Source organism: Branchiostoma floridae, chromosome 4, assembly GCF_000003815.2.
Source record: "Branchiostoma floridae strain S238N-H82 chromosome 4, Bfl_VNyyK, whole genome shotgun sequence".
NCBI lineage: Eukaryota > Metazoa > Chordata > Leptocardii > Amphioxiformes > Branchiostomatidae > Branchiostoma > Branchiostoma floridae.
In genome coordinates, this window is record NC_049982.1 from 4,558,729 (window position 1) to 4,578,840 (window position 20,112).

At 41.4% G+C, this 20,112-nt stretch overlaps 1 protein-coding gene across 1 annotated transcript in view; it reads right to left on the reverse strand.

The window, feature by feature from the left end:
• Positions 1-1,080: 1,080 nt before the first annotated feature.
• The window catches only part of LOC118413045 (C2 domain-containing protein 5-like), a 56,096-nt gene continuing 37,064 nt past the window's right edge, over positions 1,081-20,112 (reverse strand). The window contains exons 21-36 of the mRNA XM_035816188.1: positions 17,718-17,771; positions 16,597-16,671; positions 16,337-16,399; positions 15,777-15,866; positions 14,807-14,851; positions 13,979-14,110; positions 13,426-13,486; positions 10,530-10,591; positions 9,912-10,001; positions 8,743-8,832; positions 7,884-7,968; positions 6,726-6,779; positions 5,102-5,212; positions 4,273-4,424; positions 3,515-3,661; positions 1,081-1,324 (exon numbers count right to left, since the gene is read on the reverse strand). Coding sequence (XP_035672081.1) covers positions 1,151-1,324; positions 3,515-3,661; positions 4,273-4,424; positions 5,102-5,212; positions 6,726-6,779; positions 7,884-7,968; positions 8,743-8,832; positions 9,912-10,001; positions 10,530-10,591; positions 13,426-13,486; positions 13,979-14,110; positions 14,807-14,851; positions 15,777-15,866; positions 16,337-16,399; positions 16,597-16,671; positions 17,718-17,771 — 1,485 coding nt within the window. The 3' untranslated portion in view covers positions 1,081-1,150. The remainder of the gene's footprint in view (positions 1,325-3,514; positions 3,662-4,272; positions 4,425-5,101; positions 5,213-6,725; positions 6,780-7,883; positions 7,969-8,742; positions 8,833-9,911; positions 10,002-10,529; positions 10,592-13,425; positions 13,487-13,978; positions 14,111-14,806; positions 14,852-15,776; positions 15,867-16,336; positions 16,400-16,596; positions 16,672-17,717; positions 17,772-20,112) is intronic.

A 20,112-nucleotide genomic window follows, 5' to 3' on the forward strand; every position in this document is an offset into this window, starting at 1 on the left:
TGAAATCATTTCCGTCCCCTCAATTTTGAATCCCAAGGCACGAGAAGTTGCAATGCTTCTAAGGTGGTTCGGGTACATGCACCCCCTGAAAATTTTGAAATCTAGACCCTCTGAAACAATGTTTCCTGCATTTTGAGGTGTACATTTTGCTGGTAGACTAAGCTGCTCAATGGCATCTGTTTTGGTGAAAAATTACACAAGGGAGACAGTTTTTCGTATTATATCTTTTCATATCGATTTTTGTCCGTCACAGAGGACGGAATGGTCAAATATTTTTTCCGTCCCCAACTGCAAAATTCTGTCAAAGGACGGAAGGACGGGTGCTGGTTACAACCCTGATCAGGGCTGTCTCTAGCTTTGAACTCATTGTTTGAGAGCCCATTTTGCTGATTTTTGTTGTTAAATACAGGTACTAACTTACATTTCCATCAGTTTGATATCATGAAGTTCAGATTTTGGGATGAGTGGAGTGACATTTTTATCCGTCCAACCAAGCAAATTTCTGTCCCTGTTTTGCAAAAAGACAGATAATCGGAAGTTAAGCAACATGCAGTTCGGTTAGTACTTGGATGGGAGGCCACCAAGGAAGACGGGATGCTTCTGGCCAATCAAGAATTCACGAATATGTCTTTTGGAAGGGAAGTAAAACGGGAGTCCCGTGTTCGAGGAGGTGTCTCGAGTACGTAATCAGTCTCATTACTAAAAAAACTGGGGTACCTACTGGCTGCAAATAATGCACCAGATGTATTGACCACATGTACACTATCTACATATTACAACCACAGACTGAGTCACTGTTGTTGCTAAATCAAGCTTACAACGATATGAGCCACCCTGAAATAACAACTGTTACTATCCGAATGAAAGCTGTGTTGGTTGATTCCATATTGAAAAATGTTTAAACTTTGTTCCAACACTAAAAGAAACTCACCATGAATTTTCGGCCGAAAACTCTGACCTTCTTGAGATGAAAAATGACTCGGACGACTTCCGGATTAGTGCAGCTAGTCATTTCATCTGAAGAAGGTCGGCGTGTTCGGCCGAAAATTTATGGTGAGTTTCTTTTAGTGTTGGAACAAAGTTTAAACATTTTTCAATAAACAACCGTTACTATCTATATACGTGACAACAACCACAGACCGAGTCACTGTCACAAGTCTGTCATGAGTGGGACTTTCCTCTTTGCCTCCTTCGGGCTGAATCTTGCGATGGGCGACTTGTCCGCCAAGACTGCCAGCGGGAAGGGGACGGACACCGGCATGACCTGGTCTCCGTAGTACACGACACACGCAGCATCGCCGCTCACATTCAACAGGCACTGGCCCTGGGGGTGGACAAGACAGACAACATGATCAAATCTAATTTCCCGCTATGTTTTTATCTACCAAGCCTGTATAAACAATGTAGCATTAGACAAGCAGCAGCCCCGGTAAGGCTTAGGTCCCATCAGGGATGTAGCCCGAGCCGGGCTCCGAAGCCACAAATTTGTCCCGCTGGACTGCCGGATATCGGGGGTACCCCTCCATGGTGTTCCCCACGGGTAGGTGATGTCTATTTGTTACTGGGTTCGTTCTGAAGCCGGACTGAAATTCGGCCCTAAAAAATAACCCGCAGAATGTCCCACTGGGCCATGCCTGAAAGGGCCAAAGAAAAAAGCCAAAGAACTGCCCGGCGGGTCCCCTATTTTCCATTTGGACCTAAGCCTAAGTCACACATACATGCAAATCAGTATGCAATCCACATTTTCAAGCTGACATGGGTCTGGCTCAGTATTCTATGCATGGGGAAGAGTGACTTTCTGTTTGGTCACTATATAAAATCATGGTAAAATTCATAAACCTCATTCTTGCAAAATCCCTACCATACTGCAGCTTTCATGACAGTGATTTTGCAAGAATGGAAGGTGACTGACAGTCACCGAAACGTCAGTTTTGAAAGCCATTTTACTGGGGTTTCTTTTACTGTGCAATGCAATGTTCGGACAGCCTCTGTGTTAGTACTGTCACCAAGCAGCAAGACCTTTGAATATGTATATCAGTACCAGTACACCAACATAATGCAAGATTAAGGGTTTCCAGAGAAGTCCTCTTTATCACATCAATTCAATTGCCAATGGTTAAAAGGCCAGGTCAAATTTGGACAGTAGTTGTTAATCGTAAGCCTGTTGCAGAGTCCAACCCAAACACCGGTGGAGGATTGTTTCTTATTAGCTTGAATGCTTACTGTGAGGTCTACCCATGGTGCGCCACACTAGCGGCGTCGCCATTTACATTCAGTAGACACTGCAGCTGTGGGGGGGAAAGACATGTTAAAGTTTATGTGGCACGTACATGTATACCATTGTGTTCATTACATCTGCATGGTCATGGTTTTCATCCAGCCCATCGATCTATTTTACAGTGACCCCACTTGCATACTATCTACAAATGTATCAAACTTCTTTACAGCTCCATAGTTTGATCCAGCAGCTTCATTCAAACCTACTTTTGATACCCACAAAACGGTGCATGTCATTTTCACCAGTGAGAGCAGATGTGCAGCAAAAACTATCATATCCACGCCATGCTTTGATTTTTCCTGTTACCACTGTTCCACAAAATCATTAAGCTGCCAAAATTTCTTTCCATTGTAATAATCTAAATTCAGCAATAATACTGTTAGTAACAATACTTCAGAATTGTTTCAAACATTTAAATCATTAAACTTAAAACAATGCAAAAAGGCCTTTTCTCTCCTACATTTTGTACATCGTACATGTAAAGCGAATTTAAGTCCCTGTGAAAATGAATTCAAAGTATTTCATGGCTTTGTAGAGCTAGATCCTCAAAGACTAATCTCCAAGCAGATCCTACGGTAGCATAAGATAGAGAAAGCTGGCAGAGGAGTGAAGCCGGCTTAGGAGTGTGTTTCGCTACCGGGCAAATGGACACCTCTTGGCTGGCTACACTCCTTGGCCAGTTGGGTACTATCTTATGCCATTGTAGGATCTGCTTGGAGATTACTCAAATACTTCATTGTTCTTATTTGCGACACAGCTGGTTCCTGTGGGAGCTAAGTACACAAGAAGACCACCTGCCTGGTACTACAGATTTTTTCAATATGTTACTATGAACCTTACACACTGCAAGAAAAGTGTCCCCGCCTAGGTGTAATGGAAATCTATGTTTCTGAGCTAGGGCGAAGAGATGCTGTTACAGTTACAATCGTGTAACCCATAACCTTGAGTGGCCTTCAGGCCTTGTTACGTGGTGACCATTAAGTAAAGAAAAAAGAAAAAAAAGTCCCTACAAAAATAAAAGTATTTCAAGGCCTGGCAAACGTCTTAATTTTTCTTATCTAGGGTGGCTCAAGTACTTAAGACAATTGTTTCAACAGTCTAAACACTGCAAGAAAACTCTATACCTTTCTGTGTATACGTACATGTAAAGTGAATTTAAGTCCCTGGGAACATGGGAACATAAATAAAAGCCTTGTAGAGCTGCTTCCTTCTTTATCTTTCTTATTTGCAACCCACCTGGTTCCTGTGTGGGCTGTCCAGAAGGACCACCTGGCTGACGGTGTACGACAGCAGAGCGTTGCCCCCTAGCGCCGAGACGTGGGCCCGTAGGATAGCTTGCACCTCCAAGAGGAACTTGTGCACCACTCCGTTCATGCCGCCATGCTGGAAATAATAGAAGAAGACATGAAATATTTCTTACTCCTGTAGCGCCATATGTCCTTAGAACTGACATGTAGGCTTACAGGACGGATGCATCTCCAGCAAAAACTTGTGCACCACTCCATTCATATACCATCATGCTGGAAATATTACGGGGCAGGAAGGGACAATCAGTACATTTCATTACCTACATTTCATTTAGTAGTAGAATGTAGTTTGCATAGAGAAGAGAGAAATGAACTGTATAGTCTTGTACACAATCTATTTCCCTATTTCATACAAATTCATATTCCTGATGAAACTAGACAAACTAATGATCATAAAACATATGTTATTTTATCTCCAACTTTTTTTTTATTTGTACGCTCGTATCATTTTTTTGGTTCCCAGAGGATGTCATCCATATACTCAAATCAACATGACCTAAATGAATAAAAAGAAGCACACCTCTCAGACTGAGGTGCTCTCTTTGATAAAGAACATGTTGACATGCCCGAGGTAGCGCTCCACAAGACCAGGTGTATACTATACCTCACCTCACCTCACCTATCCGTTGACCTCCTAGAGGATACAATTGTTACCACAAAATGTACAATAAACAAAAAGATACACACCTCTCGGACTGACGTACTCTCTCGGATGAAGAACATGTTGACGTGCCCGAGGTAGCGCTCCACGCGGCCGCCGGGCACGTACGACAGCGGACTCAGCTGGATCCCGTGGGGCGTGAGCTGGGAACGCCCCTCCTGCTTGTAGGTCCGCGGCCCTGCAGGGACACCACAAACCGTCAGGACGGACAGAAGGGGAGAGTCAAGAAAGGAGGAGGGAGAATGCCCAGGGGGACACATTTCTACAAGATACAGAAGAAAACGATAAGAATGACTGGGAGATGAGAAATGATGAAGATGCAAAGTGACTAGACTGAAAGAAAACAAAAAAAATAGAAAATCATATAATCAAATCAAACAAAAACTGAAAGCAACGATAACAGGACAGAAAAGCAGAGTAAGTCATACAATTGAAATTTGAAGCAAAGAAAAAACACTGTAGGGAAATACAAGTGAAAGGGATGCTAGCTGGACACAAGGTTTAAAAGTTTATTTTTCTTTTGTTTTTCTGATTTGCTACATCCAACTTTGAAGATGTAGATTAGCAGCAACAAAAGGCGCAATTTGCTTTACATTTTTCTAAAGTTATCCCTGTTATAAAATCATCAGGTATGTGCTGTGCAGGTTGGGGGGAGGGGGGGGGTTTCATTACCTGGTATGTGCTGTGTAGGGGTGAGTTTGGTGGGGGTGCTAGACTGGGGGGTCTCACCTGGCATGTGCTGTGTAGGAGTGAGTTTGGTGGGGGTGCTGGACTGGGGGGGGGGGGTCTCACCTGGTATGTGCTGTGTAGGAGTGAGTTTGGTGGGGGTGCTGGATTTGGGGGGGGGGGTCTCACCTGGTATGTGCTGTGTAGGGGTGAGTTTGGTGGGGGTGCTGGACTGGGGGGTTGACTCTGGATCTCCGTCCATCACAAACATCATGTCTTCACGGTCACTCTCACTGGACTCTGAACAAAACAAACAAACAAACAAACAACAGATGAATATATATAAACAAGATATGATGCATCAACATTCATTGATCACATGATGGTGTGACTGATTGGGTAGGTAAGGCATCACACATACAACAAACCAGCCTTATTGAGCCTAGCATTGCAACAGGCAAACAAGCCATTTGGTCATCTGACTTGCCTCAATTTAAATAGTAGGGGGTTGAGACAAGAAGATTTTCAAGAGGAGTAAATTCAAGTACAAAATGTATATCATGAATGCATGAAGAAAGGGAGAATGAAAAAAAATGATACGTTGATGAAAAAGAGCAAAACTTATTATGAAATGAAGTAACACACGAAAGCAAAACAGCAAAAGTTACAAGTTCTTGTATTTTTTCCATCTTTTCAAGCATTGAAAAGACCAGATTGTCAAAGACACTGAAAGATACATTCATTGTAGCAATGGCAAAAATTAAGAGTCGTCTCCTGAAATATTGATTGTTCTACACTACAACATTTGATGTCTTTTATGATGGCTATTTAGCAAACTAGAAAGGCCGACATTTGCTTGAGAGCAAATACAGCATATTTCAGCCATCTCCCTCATGCAACAATAGGCCTTGAGGTCGTTGACCCCTTAGGCCATTGGAAAATGACCCAAAAATTTCCCAAATATATCATTTTAAAGTGTTCCATGCCAAAAATTATACATGGGTCATTTGAATAAATATCTAGAGCACCCCTTTACCAAATTTCGGGTCATTTGGTTGTAAAACGAGGGAACAGGAGCCAAAAATGTCCAATTTTTGTCAAAAAATGGCCATAAAATCGCAATATTAAGCATTATGTTGTACTGTATGGAAAAACTGTTATTGATTTCATGTGCACATAATTGAAGGGCACTTTTATACCAAATTTCAGGTCATTTGGTTGTAAAACGAGGGTACAGGAGGCAAAAATGTGCTTTTTTTGTCAAAAAATGGCCAAAAATTGCAAAATTAAGCATTTTGTTGTACCATACATTGTATGCCAAAAGTGTTATTAAATCTGGGTGGGCATATGATCAGGGCACCTTTGTACCAAATTTCATGTCATTCGGCTGTAATACCAGGGTACAGGAGCCCAAAATATACATAAAAATTGACAAAAACCTCAATAAAATCATTTTAAAGGCAGATATGAAAAAAATGAAAAAAAACACCCGAGGGTATTGGCCCACTTTACCCTTGTGCCAAATTTCAAGTCAATTGGTTCAGGAACAACGGAGATATCGTGTTCCAAAGATTTGACAGGAGAAAGAAACATTACGAATACAATATATTTCACCATACCTATGGTAAGCCTGAAATATAATCATGACATAAGTACATGTGAATGAAAAGATTGAAAAGAAAAGCAGTGATTGGTTGCATTCATCTACATGTACAAGTATACCCCTGGTCTTTTTTAACATTTCATTTGACAAGCTTTTTTTGCAGGCTTAAGCTTCAGCTAGCAGGATGCATGACATGTGATGGCACTAGACCTGGGAATCTGTCAATGTCTTGTTTTTCACTGGTTTCCTGGATGTTACTGTCCTCTGGTGAACAACATGAAGGAGATGGAACACAAGAGAAAACACAACAACAAAATACAATGTATTTATGTGATTGCTACACAATTAATTGCAAGGTATGCCAAAATAGCTCAAGCAACTGGCTATGATTTAGGAAACAGTCAGACGTTTCAGATAACATCCTTTATCTTTCATCAGTGACACTGAAGGGATATTGTCGGACAGTAGGTTTCATATCCTGTTACTGTATGAATTGATAATTGCAAATGAGATGAAAACAGTTTGTTTAGTAGTCCAATAGGAAACAAAAGCAAGACAAGATGAAGTTGATACACACCAGTTACTTTCGTCCTGTTGCTTACAAGTCATTGAAAAGAATATTTTTCTTTAAATACCCGCATGTGGCTGTGGAGCAAGATCCATGATATGTTGATGACGGTTAGCTATAGACAGCCATTTTATTAACATCAAATCTAAAACAAATCTAGCCACAGGATAGAATCAGACAGAATCAACTTATCCTTCATTCTCTTGCCATGATGAAAAATAGTGGATGCTGTATGAAACACCTGTTACAGTGGAATTCAAGCACCACCAACTGACCAGGCTAACTGGTCTGGAACTTTTGGCTTAGTAGATAAGCAGCATTCGTTCGTGAACTGACAGGCCCAGGTCTGATTCCCATGAGCCAGGAAACTGTTTTTACTCGCCTCTAGTTTTTCACTGTTTAACACACCCAGTGGATCAAGACCAGGCCTTGGTGGTGAGAGCGCCAAATCCTAACCACTGAGACCCCATTGTTGCACACCTGACTCTTAAGTGAGCTATATCCATATTTTCTAAAATATACTATTACTCCCTTAATTGGTGTGAAGAACATACTCTGCATAATAGTCCACCAAAACTAACAACAACAGCCACCATGCAGAAGTGGCAAAATAGGGAGGAATTACTGTGGGAGGGTAACTCAAGTGGCACAAATAAGTCCACCTACAGTCTACAGTCATCCTCTTTAAGTCCCAGGTTTGCAATCCATGTTTTCATGTTTTCTAAAGTTTGCAAAAATTTTATTCTAGTTCATGTTTTCTAAAGATAAAACTTTTAAAGCAGAGAAGGCATGTTACTGACTCTGTCTCCTCCTGGTGTGAGGTGGGGCCTCGCTGCCGGACGGCGGACTCTCCTGCAGACCCACGGCAGCAGCTGTCACTGTTACCTAGGCAACGGGGTAGAAAATATTGAAGACAACAATTGATGACAGTGACTTTTAGAATTAATGACAGTGTCTTATCCAAGGAAGCAAGCTCAGTCTCAATTGATAAGGGTGTTTGTAAGGCAAGGCAACCAGCATAGTGTAAGGCACTGGATCAAAAACATGTCTGCATTTGACTTTGTCTGCTGGAATCACCTGACATATCTTCTGAAAAAGACAGGCTCCTGATATTACTGGAAATAGTAGATATTGGCTAAACACATTCAAGAGGAGTTGGCCAGCCCAACATATGTCCTCTGGTGTCCAGCTCCTCTGGTGTCTTATCTGTGATTTGGGCCAATTTCTACTATTTCCAGCAACATGTGGAGAGCAGGTAGAAGCTACATGTAGCTATAAAAGTGTTAAAGATAAATACTCTCTGCTACCCACTAAGATGACTGGTGCAATGGCCGAGTGGGTAGAGACTGTTTGCCTTGCATTCTGTAGGTCGTAAGTTCGATTTCCAGCCGAGTCATACCAAAAAATGGTACATGCTGCTTTCTCTGCTCAGCACTCAGCATGATTAAAATTGGGGACAGAGACAGTATAGAAGTTGAACACACACTACTACCAGTGGACTAGCCCCCTGCTGTAGTGATTGCACAAAGTTGTGTGTTCCAGGCCTACTGAAACAGAGATGGGCACCACCCTATGCGCCATTACATGTAGGCGTGGGAAGGACATTGACTGACCCACTAACATAGTATTATTACTAACTTTAAAAGCAGACTGACTGACCTGCATTTCGTTGTCCTCTGGGATCGCGACGTTGAAGCGTACATCTGACAGACAGCAGGGCACCATCATACGCAGCTTGAAGTAGAGGGTCTGAAAGGAGCAGAGATTTCACTTGAAGGTTCAGTCATACAAGCGTATAATATCAAGTCATATAAATTGGTCTGTATTGACATTTTCTCTTAGAGGCGGCATGGATGCATGGATGCATGCATGGATCGGTCAATTTAACCAAACTCTTCTTATAGCCATTCTATACGCACGATTACGCAATCAGCTAGCGTGGCCGAGCGGTCTACGCGCTGGGTGGATATAGCGATTTGCTTTTGCAGCTGTGGATCGTGGGTTCGAACCCCACTTGTAACAATTTTTTTCTTTGTTAGACAAATCTCATGTAATGTTTTTTTAATAGAAGACAGACCAATTCAGTAATTCGATGTTTAAAAACTCTTTTTTCATGTGATTTTGTTTAACATCCAGGCTTTTTCCAAAATACGCACCGGCCAGCTTTTTTCAGAAGCTTTCTTGTTTTGTCATGATCATATGTTCACACTTTAAGCACCTCATATTCATCTCAATCGTTTCAATTATAGGTATGTGTGCTGGACTGTACTGTGCATATGCCTGCAAACCTAAAGCTCAGTGTCACTGTCGAAAGATGGTAGATGCTATTTGAAACGTCTGACCGTTTCCAAAATCAAAGCCATTTGATTGAGTAATTGCTTTTTGCCATATCTCCCTACCCCTGCTTGATTACACATTCCTGTCTCTATGCCTTTTTCCCACATTCATAACAGAAGTTTGCTTCAAGAAGTCAAAGTGATATCAATACAGGATAGGATCACCGGAATCAGAATGTCAAATAAATTTGGTTGCATGGAAGTATTTTTCCTCTGTCTTTTTTGGCAAAGAGCAAACATATATACTCATATACATACAAGTATACTTGAATGTAAGTTCCTCTGTGATGGTAGTCAACAATATGTTACAATTTTAAGACCATATATCCGTGCACAAAATAAAGCTCTATTACCAACAAGCATTCGATCAGTCCTCTGATCCTTCTTAAGTTGAATTGAAATGACCCAAAACCTAATATCACACATCCAAAACGGAAGTGTGACGTCAGCAAAGGGTCAAAGGTGCTTACAATACAAGTATGTAATACCCACCTTAAGGATGTTGTCAAAGATGTTGGTGAGGTATCTGCTGTGCTGGGCCAAGGCCTGGGAGTCACTGTAGGTCATCACTGTGGTGAACGTCTGGGAAATACAAAATTCACATCTTTGTTTTTACAAGCACACATAAAAGTACACACAGAGAGGCTAAAAACTTACAGCTGAAGTTCATACATACTGTTGTTAAAAATTTATTTGTGTGAATCTGAACATGTGAAATTAAAACAGTTTTGTTGCACTTTTTAGCTGCTTGGAATGTTGGTAACAGATTTAATCATTTTCTGTTTAATGGCATTTAACGCCTAAATTCCTACCAATGAACTTGGTCTATTGAGTCAGTAAGTCGATTTTTCCTATGCTTGATGTTAAGTCAGAAGAGATGCTGCTACATTGAGCACTAGTTTATAGCAGAAGTGGCCCATATGTACTTCCATTGAGCATACTTGCTTTAAAAAAAAATTATTTTATGCATGTATATATATCTGCATTGCAGTACATATCCGAGATCAAAAGAGATGGACTCTGGCAGGACCACAGTTCTATGCAGTCAACCTAAAAGTTTGAATCCATGTGATCAGAACAACAACCTAAAAAAATTCGAATGACATTCACCTGTACATTACTGGTGAGGACTTGGACTCCAGGTGGAAGCTCCGTGTTACAGGACTGGAACCCTGAAACAGGAGAGTGGATACATCTGAGAATCCGACAGAAATGTTGTACAAAACTTAAGGCACCAAGAGCTAAATACCTTGACAAACATTGACTCGATAACAAACCACGTGTTACTCGGCACCAAGAGACCATGTCTAGCAAGATAATAGACGTTAAGCAAGGATAACAATATAAAAAAATTAAAGAAAACTGAATGCATTAATTCCCAACTATGAAAAACAAAACACTAGACTATTACAGTATTAAAATGAGAGTATACAAAAAGGTCTAGACCTCAGAGAATAACTCCAAAGCATTGAAAAGACCAGATCATCAAAGAGAGTCTGAATTAAGTCTAGGGGTAGCTATAGCCTCTGTCGCAGACTTTGAGCAGGGTTGGCTTTTATTTTAGGGGGTGGGGCTGGTTTCCAATTTTCAACGTTTGCTGGGTTCTCTTATGCCGGGAAGGGGACTTTGCTGTGGAATTTGACAATGTCTAGAACTTTTATGATGTCTACTGTTGAATTTTATCAATGATGGATACTGTGTGATCATTGACGCATTTCAGGTTATACTGTGAGTTTATCTCGTGTACCTGCAATGTCTTTGAAAATAAAATTAAAAAAAGTGGCGTCAGGCGTGGCGTAACTGTTAGAACATTCGGCACGGAATCTATAGGTCCTGAGTTCGATCCCCGCCGTGCCCCCGACGTTGTGCCCTTGAGAAGACACTTTACATGACCTTCCTCACTTCACCCAGGTGTAAAAAATGGGTACCTTTACCTTCTGTCTGTACTGTGTATATGGTTCTGTTAATATAAGTTACAAAACTTGAGTGCAGTGCCACATTGTCCTCGTCTGTCCAAAAGCAAATAGAAAAAAAATAAATAAATAGAATAAAATCTGAATCTGGTAGAGCCTAAAACTTAGGCAGGCAGGCAAGTCAACATGCACTAAAAAATTACTGATCGGTGATCAGCTTATTTTCATCAACTTAAAGGTAACATCAAGTGTATATTAAGTACCTATAAAGGTCCAGGAAAAGGATTCAGGTTATAAAAAATGTATTCTGAAAGAGTAGAAGAAGTCACTTGCAATGGAAGAATAGCCACAAAAAAGATCTGCAAATGTCCTTTTTTGATAAAGATGAAAGCGATGCTCTATAAAAGCACACTAATGTCACTGAGATTGACTCAAGATTACAGGAAAACTGCCTTAAGGTTTTCAATTTCCTGTTAAATTGGAAGGCTTTTCATGTCCATAAAGCTCTATCAGTCCTAAACATGAAACGTCTTTTTAATCTGCCTTTCAGCATTGTACTAACATCAAACGTCGCTCGTACTGAGGGTTTCAATGTTGTTACCATCTTGAAAAGTCAATTTAGCTGGCCTAAAATGACTTTAAGAACATGTCCGGCAACAAGTAATGAGATAAGGCACCTCACAAAACAGAACCAAAACAGATAATTTGTTTTGTGTGACATCTGATAGACTATGTTCTTTCCTTGACACGTGCCTTTCCTTGACACGTGCTCTTTATTTCCTTGACACGTGTTCTTTCCCTGACACATGTTCTTTCCCTGATACGTGTTCTTTCCTTGACACGTGCTCTTTCCTTGACACGTGCTCTTTATTTCCTTGTCACATCTTCTTTCCTTGACACGTGCTCTTTATTTCCTTGACACGTGCCTTTCCTTGACACGTGCTCTTTCCTTGACACATGCTCTTTATTTCCTTGACACGTGCCTTTCCTTGACACGTGCTCTTTCCTTGACACATGCTCTTTATTTCCTTGACACGTGCTCTTTCCTTGACACATGCTCTTTATTTCCTTGACACGTGTTCTTTCCTTGACACGTGCTCTTTATTTCCTTGACACGTGCTCTTTATTTCCTTGACACGTGCTCTTTATTTCCTTGACACGTGTTCTTTCCCTGACACATGTTCTTTCCCTGATACGTGTTCTTTCCTTGACACGTGCTCTTTCCTTGACACGTGCTCTTTATTTCCTTGACACATCTTCTTTCCTTGACACGTGCTCTTTATTTCCTTGACATGTGTTCTTTCCCTGACACATGTTCTTTCCCTGATACGTGTTCTTTCCTTGACACGTGCTCTTTCCTTGACACGTGCTCTTTATTTCCTTGACACATCTTCTTTCCTTGACACGTGCTCTTTATTTCCTTGACACGTGCCTTTCCTTGACACGTGCTCTTTCCTTGACACATGCTCTTTATTTCCTTGACACGTGCTCTTTCCTTGACGCATGCTCTTTATTTCCTTGACACGTGTTCTTTCCTTGACACGTGCTCTTTATTTCCTTGACACGTGCTCTTTATTTCCTTGACACGTGTTCTTTCCCTGACACATGATCTTTCCTTGACACATGCTCACATTGCACCTTGCTCAAGCCAGTTGTCCACTGAGTAAATGTAGTGCTAGCTACATCCTATCTGTGTTTCGAAGAGAAAATACGCTACCTCTGTCTCTATTGATGGATTGAACCTAATCTGATTATCGCACAAATTTGTACTGTGTGGGTACCAGTGCCACCAACTGACCAGTCCAGGCTTTTTGGCCCAGCGGTTTTGGTGTTGGGTTAGTAAGCTGGCAGACCCAGGTTTGAATCCCTGGAGCCAGGATCCCTGTTTCTACTCGCCTCTACGTTTCAGTGTTTCCCACACTGACCCTGTAAGTAACGGCAAAAGTGTGCCACAAGAGATATCGAACTCGGAGATTCGAGGACAAATCTAAAAAAGTAGGGGGGGAGTTCCAAGCTTCGTGTCCCGAAAGAGACTGTTCTACTCATCTCCAGTGTTTCATTAGGTAAGGGAGGCAGGTGTTACATGTATGTACCTTCAGGTTCCGGTGAGTCCAACATCAGAGACACAATGTCTTCATCCTCAGCGTCATCAATCTGGAGCAAACACACACATGTCAGATGATGTGATGGCTACACAAGCACATCAGAATTTTCAGCACCAAGGACAGACCCCCATCTCCCTGTTGCTTTAAGCCCTTTCCAATCTGAATTGGAAGTACTGTATATTTGGAAACTGTTGTGATCATTTCATTTTTGTGGTGACTTCTCCCCAAAATTATGCACAGACTATGCATTTGCATTGCATTACTACTGTACTAGAGAATTGTTTCCACAGCACATAATGAAAAAAATGTACATTAGTCTTTCAAAGAAATGTGGCGAGTTCTACAAAGCACTCTTCCAGGCACGTTTCTATCGTTTATTTCATTGTTCATAACATCTTTCTATCTATGATTTACAATAGCTCTATTCATAATACTCTTTTTCGTTTGTAGATACCTTTAAGGTTGTTTTTTTTTGTTAATTTATTCTGTAACTCTTAGTACTCATTTCAATAAAATCATCAAATAGAGAGAATCTCCACACCTCAACGACAAACACTTCCTTCTTGCCAGCAGAGAGGTCAAGTTCGCTGAGGTCGCTTCCGCTGCTGCTGTGAGAGTGGTTGCTATGGCAACCGGGGCTGCTGGGCATCTGGTCCGTCATGTCAGGCAGGTCCTGGGAACGATACTAACAATGTTATCAAGGTCTACATAGATCATCATATCGTCTACATAGATGACTAGCAGAAATGCACAAGACTAACTTTTTTTCTTTGAATTTCAGTTCCTTCAGAATTATCAAAAGTTCTACAAAATGCTTTTTTACCCACAACTCCTACACATGTCCTCATACTGCATGCAGCATGCCTTTTGGCAAAACATCTACATTGACCAGCTGCTGACTTTAAATTTGTCTGCCTTGTGGACACATCATTGACCAAGACTAGCCTGGGTACCATACAGGCAGTAGTTTCCTCCAATGTTCACTTCTGCTACCCGTCTGGAGAACTGTATGTATTATTCAAATTTTTTTGTAGTGAAGTCAGTTAAAAAGCAAACTATAAGAAATAGGTTTTAGAGCGCTCGCTCGATGACAACAGGCCCTCCCACAAGCAGACAGAGGGCATTTTGGGTGTTGGAACGCCTGTTCGAACAAGCGCTTGAACCCATTCCTTAATTCCATCATGTGTAGCGACCGATCAGCGCCCTCATCCAAAATTTTGACGATTCCAGACATTGGAGATGTCAAGGTTCCCAGAAGGCATAGCAGAGAAGCAACTGTATAGGGACTGTATATAGTGTATGATAAACGCCAAAGGCAACTACTATCTGGACCCATGCTGGACCACGACAGGACAGACACCTATTTTACCTTCTCCTCCTCCTCTTTGGGGACGTCTGGAGGCTCAGTAGTGGACTAGAGACAGGGACAATATGATCACATACATGGTGGTTTAGTTACCCTATTTCTACTTACAATTCAGATTAAAGTAAAATCTGTTTGCTGTTCAATTTAACATAATACAGTAGGGACATTTCTGGATTTACCCCAATGAAGTTATAAAGAAAGCTATGAATGTGTTTCAAGCGTATTTGGTGGGATTTACTGATGACACATACGGAATATATTCTTTTATAAATTTTAAAGTACTAAGTTGCACACTGCAGAGCCCACCGGAACTGAACGTCCATCAGGATGAAAAGGAACAAGAAGAATATTATCTTCATACCTCAAATAAAGTACACAAGTGATACTTTAATCAAGAAAATACAGTATATTAAACCTATATGCAGGACCCGTCCTTCAATCCCTCACCTCTTCCGTCCAAAAACATCCCAACTTCATGGAATAAAATTGATAAAATTGTTTTTCCTAGACTTAGAATGACAGATTTAACAAAGCAAACAACTAACATTGGCTCCCAAACAATAAGTAAGGCCAAGTTGATTTGATTATATGGATCATATCCTCTGGGATCTCCAAAACTGATGCAAGCTTGCGGATGATGAAAAAAAGTTTGGCAAAAAAATTTGCCTTCACTATGAAATCTTAGTGGTGAGCAAGGTTGAACAAATGACCTGCAAACACAGAGTATTGAATTCCAAACAATAGATTTTTGTTTTTCAATGTTCTTCTTTTACCTTGGAATTGGCGTTGACATTAGCATATGTTTTCCGTTCACATTAGGACATATTTGCTCCTTTTGCTTTGCACAATTTAAAGCATGGTTGAATGATTTTTTAATTTTTGGAAACCGCTGTGGGTGGGGGATCTAAAGAATTTGGCTGACTGTACAATATTAAAAGGCCAGTAACATTCAGAGTATTCGAAACAACCTCACCAGATGCTGCAGATCATAGATGTCCCTGTTCTTTGCCTGCATATCCTGCACTCTCTTCTGCATGGCGGCCACCTTCTGTTCCGACCCGTTCTGGGGGAAACATGAAGTAAAACTGTTAAGTCAACAGACTCCGCTGGTATGGCCACGTGCAGAGAATGAGCCGCGACAACTGGCCAAGAAAAGGTCAAAAACTTGTCTGTAGTGGGCCAGAACTCGTGTGGGCGCCCCAAGAGAAGATAGGTAGACAGTGTCAATGAGGATCTTAGAAAACTGCACATGCAAAAAGCCAACCCCCTTGACAGAGACGGATGGAGGGCAGCAATCAGACCGAAATGCCTTGGCAAAACGTCCAACCCCTGGAAGACAGGGAATAACGGACGCTAAACCAGATAGTGAGTGAGTAACTGTTGTAAACGCGCCTTCATCATGTAAGCAACACTAAGGACAATCACCGAAAGATTTGACAATTGCAGAGCAAGTTAAAGCTAGTAGGCTCTCAACAGAATTTTTTTGTGTAGTGTTATTTAAAAAAAACTGTGGACATGTGGACATGTACATACCTTTCCTGTGATTTTCAGTGGTCCAGGCGGGGGAAGTGCTGACAAAAATGCTGCAGTTGCGGTCTGAAGAAATAGAATAAAGAAAAAACACAATCATGAAACCACAGGACAGGGAATATCAAACTTTAAGACACTTTATTGAAAAATGCAACATTATTAGACTTATAGTTTCAGAGGTAGGGCTGCTAACCACTGGACTAAGTACACTACACAGATTTGTGGCTTGAGTACAGAAATTCTATAATTAATTAAGTACTTACCGCAATCCCAATGATGAGAGTTTCCCCCACGGAAATCTCCACATTCAGTCCAAACAGGCTGTTCATGCTTTTTGCCTGAAGGATAATGAAAAAGTCAGAATCAAATAAAGACATCCTCATTATACTGTAAATTCAGAAACTTTCGCGGTGGTTTGATGTTCGCGGTTTTTGCGGTGGACGTTTTACCGCGAATTTAAAACCACCGACTACAGTGCAAGGCGCTACCACGAAATTAAAACCACCGCGAAAAGTCCTTTTTCCTGCTACTGCGAAATTAAATCACCGCAAACTTAAATGCATTTACAGTACATTTTGTACATGTAGTATCACTAATTTGATGTTTTCAAGATTGGTGGACAAGGGTTACGAAGAGTTTTTACCTTTTACGTTTCTGTCCCAAAGATTTGCCTGTGACTTGCCCCAAATTGGGGGTGGGTAATTTTTTAATTGGCACACACAATGCAAAGCACAAGAACGACCGGACAAAGCACAAGCAGTCAGCTGGTCATCACAAGATCTAAGCAAGACACCCTCAGAGGAGCCTTAGCCTATTAGGGACCCAACATCTGGAACAGTCTTAGCCTGGTATCCAGCCGTATTATAGCTCCCGAGTCTCTTCTGTCCTCCTTTTCTGGGTACCAGGCTAGAACAGTCTACCACCAGACATATATGTACACAAAGCCTCAACTTCCTATACTAGATTCTTAAAGTAACAGAAGCAACCAAAATGGATGGACTCGAATCATGCAGCAGTTCTCACTATCACATATTTTGTACCATGTAGGCATAAAATCTGTGTACTGTAAATGCAGAAATGTTCGCGGTGGATTAATGTTCGCGTTTTTCGGGGTGGCCACTTTACCGCGAATTTAAAACCGCCGCGACCATTTTTTCATGGTAGTAAGAGACTACAGTGCATGGTGCTACCGCGAAATTTAAACCACCGCGAAAAGTCCTTTTTCTCGCTACCAAGAAATTAAATCCCCGCAAAATTAAATGCATTTACAGTATAAACTTCAGATATAGACTACACCTCTGTTGTATATTTTCCTTTCCCTGCGGGCCAATTTTCATTGATTTCATAAATAAACAAAAAAGAAAATATGTAATGCGCCACTCACCTTCAGTTTGTGCATGAGCTGTCTGTGAAGCTCGTACTCCATAAAGGGTAACACCTACAGCAAAAGTTCGAGAGAAACTCACATAAGATTCGTATCACTACAGTTTATCTTTCTTGCACTTGATCCACTTCTTGTGGGCGTCGCTTCAAGACATCCTAAGGCTTGTATAATTATACCTTGTTGCTATTTTATATACCCTGTATCTTATGTGAGGGAGGACAACACGTACATGTAAAGGTTATTCCAGCGTGTTTTGCCCTCCCCTTGCAAAGCTCAGTCATACAGTAGATATATATTGGGACACTTTTTTATTGTGATTCCAATGTATGACTGAAGGATACCTATGTGAAACCCAATGGAAAACATAGCTAATATCCATGATCAATTGCTCCACCCACAGAAACACAAGGACCTGCCAGCCTGCGGTCTGCTACGCTCTCCTCTTAGGTCAGTGATTGAATACCATGAAACTCGATGAGAAACACATTGGAATGACAGTCTCTAATTGGCCATAAGGAAACCTTTCCAATATATATCCTCAAACATTAGGAACTCTCTCTGACTAGGGAACAAAGGAGACATCTCCTCTTCTGCTGAGTATTTTGATCCAGACTGAGTGTTTCTTGAGTTTGCAAGCAGAAACTATGCGTGCCTTTAAAGTCAGAGTGCATGCAAGTCTTTGTCGGCAAATTTACCAACATTCCGCATTGCAATATCGATCATTTGACTTTCATGGCATTGTCAGTTGAATTTTCAGACAATTGAGACAGGTGACCATCCCTCTATAGTGGCCACATTTGGCCAGTTCCATGAGCGACCACTAAAGACAGGTTTGACTGTACATCTCATTCACCCAATGGGCCATTTTTCACTTACAGTTCAAGGGATTTCAATAAAACTTCGACAAATAATAAGATAAAGACTTTATTCAACTACTGATAACTAATTTTAAGCACATTTACGTTGATAAATATCCAATTGAAGGTGGTGAAGTAGGGCCATTTTCAGTGTTTTTCGACCTAGTTTTAAATTAGTTCCCTACTAGGAACTGAATTTGATCAAGTGTTGACACAAACAAAATGCTACAGGTACGAGCGGTAATTACACGCTGCCCACATGAAACAAGAGGCCCTTTTCAATACTAATCATATTGTCGAAGTATAACTGCATTATGATTATATCAAGTGTCACCAGAAGCAACATGCTCACATCACGCAACAATCCCTTTCAACTTTGTATGTTCAAAGTAATAGCATCTATCATTGCATCAACGACACATCGCAAACAAAATTATTCTTGGCAACAGCCTGTGTTGTTGCTAGGATGCGACCATAACTGGTTTTCAGCAGTGCTTTTGAGAACCCTCATTCACTTTCATTCGATGGCTGTCACAGCGAGGTAGAAGTTTCCTCCTCCAGAGCAGCACAAAATTTCTCAAATAGGCAACTTTAGTCGTGATCTTCAAGGTGCAGTCATCAAACAACATGGAGGGAGAAGCAAGTGAAACCCACCAGATATATCGCATGCTATCTAACAGCTCGCTGTCTCTTGGTCTTCAGACAGCATATCTCATCATCAGCCTGGTGTTGGCTGTGGGATGCGGCCTGCTCCTCATCTACCTGGTCTGCAAAAACACTTATCTCAGAAAACCGCGCCATTATCTTCGTTGTAACCTTGCCCTTGATGACATCATCTTCACCGTCTGCATGATCTCCACAGAGCTCTGTCTTCTCTTCGATCAAGATGGCGGCCATTTTCAAGAGGCATGCTGGATCCAAAAGCTGGTGGCGACTTTTTCATTGGCGTCGATGTTTGGTACCTACCTTCTGATGGCAGTAGAACTGTATTACTTCATCTGCCAACCACTACATTACAATGGCAAAGTCACTACAAAGCGTATTGTGTTTGGCATACTTGCAGTCAGGGCCTTTGCCTTGCTGTTCGGAGCTGGATCTGCAATCATCTACCGACTGCAGAACTCTGAAGACAGCCTTTGTGACATTGAGCCCAGCACCAGCACCAGCACTGATACCATCTTTAGAAACATTTGCTATGTTGTGGCAATAGTGGCTACTATTGCAATCATCATAATCTACTACCTTGTCATCAAGGAGGCCAGGAAACAGCAGGAGAGGGACGAGAACCGAAACCTGTGGCTCTGCCAGACCAAGGCCTTCAAGACAATGGCACCACATGTCACGATTCTGGCAGTTCTAGTTCTAGCTCTAGTTCTAGTTCTAGTTCTAGTTCTAGTTCTAGTTCTTAATCCGCAAACCTCCCATAGGAGTATCACGCGGATGGGGTAGGCGCAGCGGCTGGACTACGTACATGTATGCGATTGACAGCAGCCTGTTCTTGAAAGTGTCCAGTGAGGGGCTTTCGACGATGTGGGCGG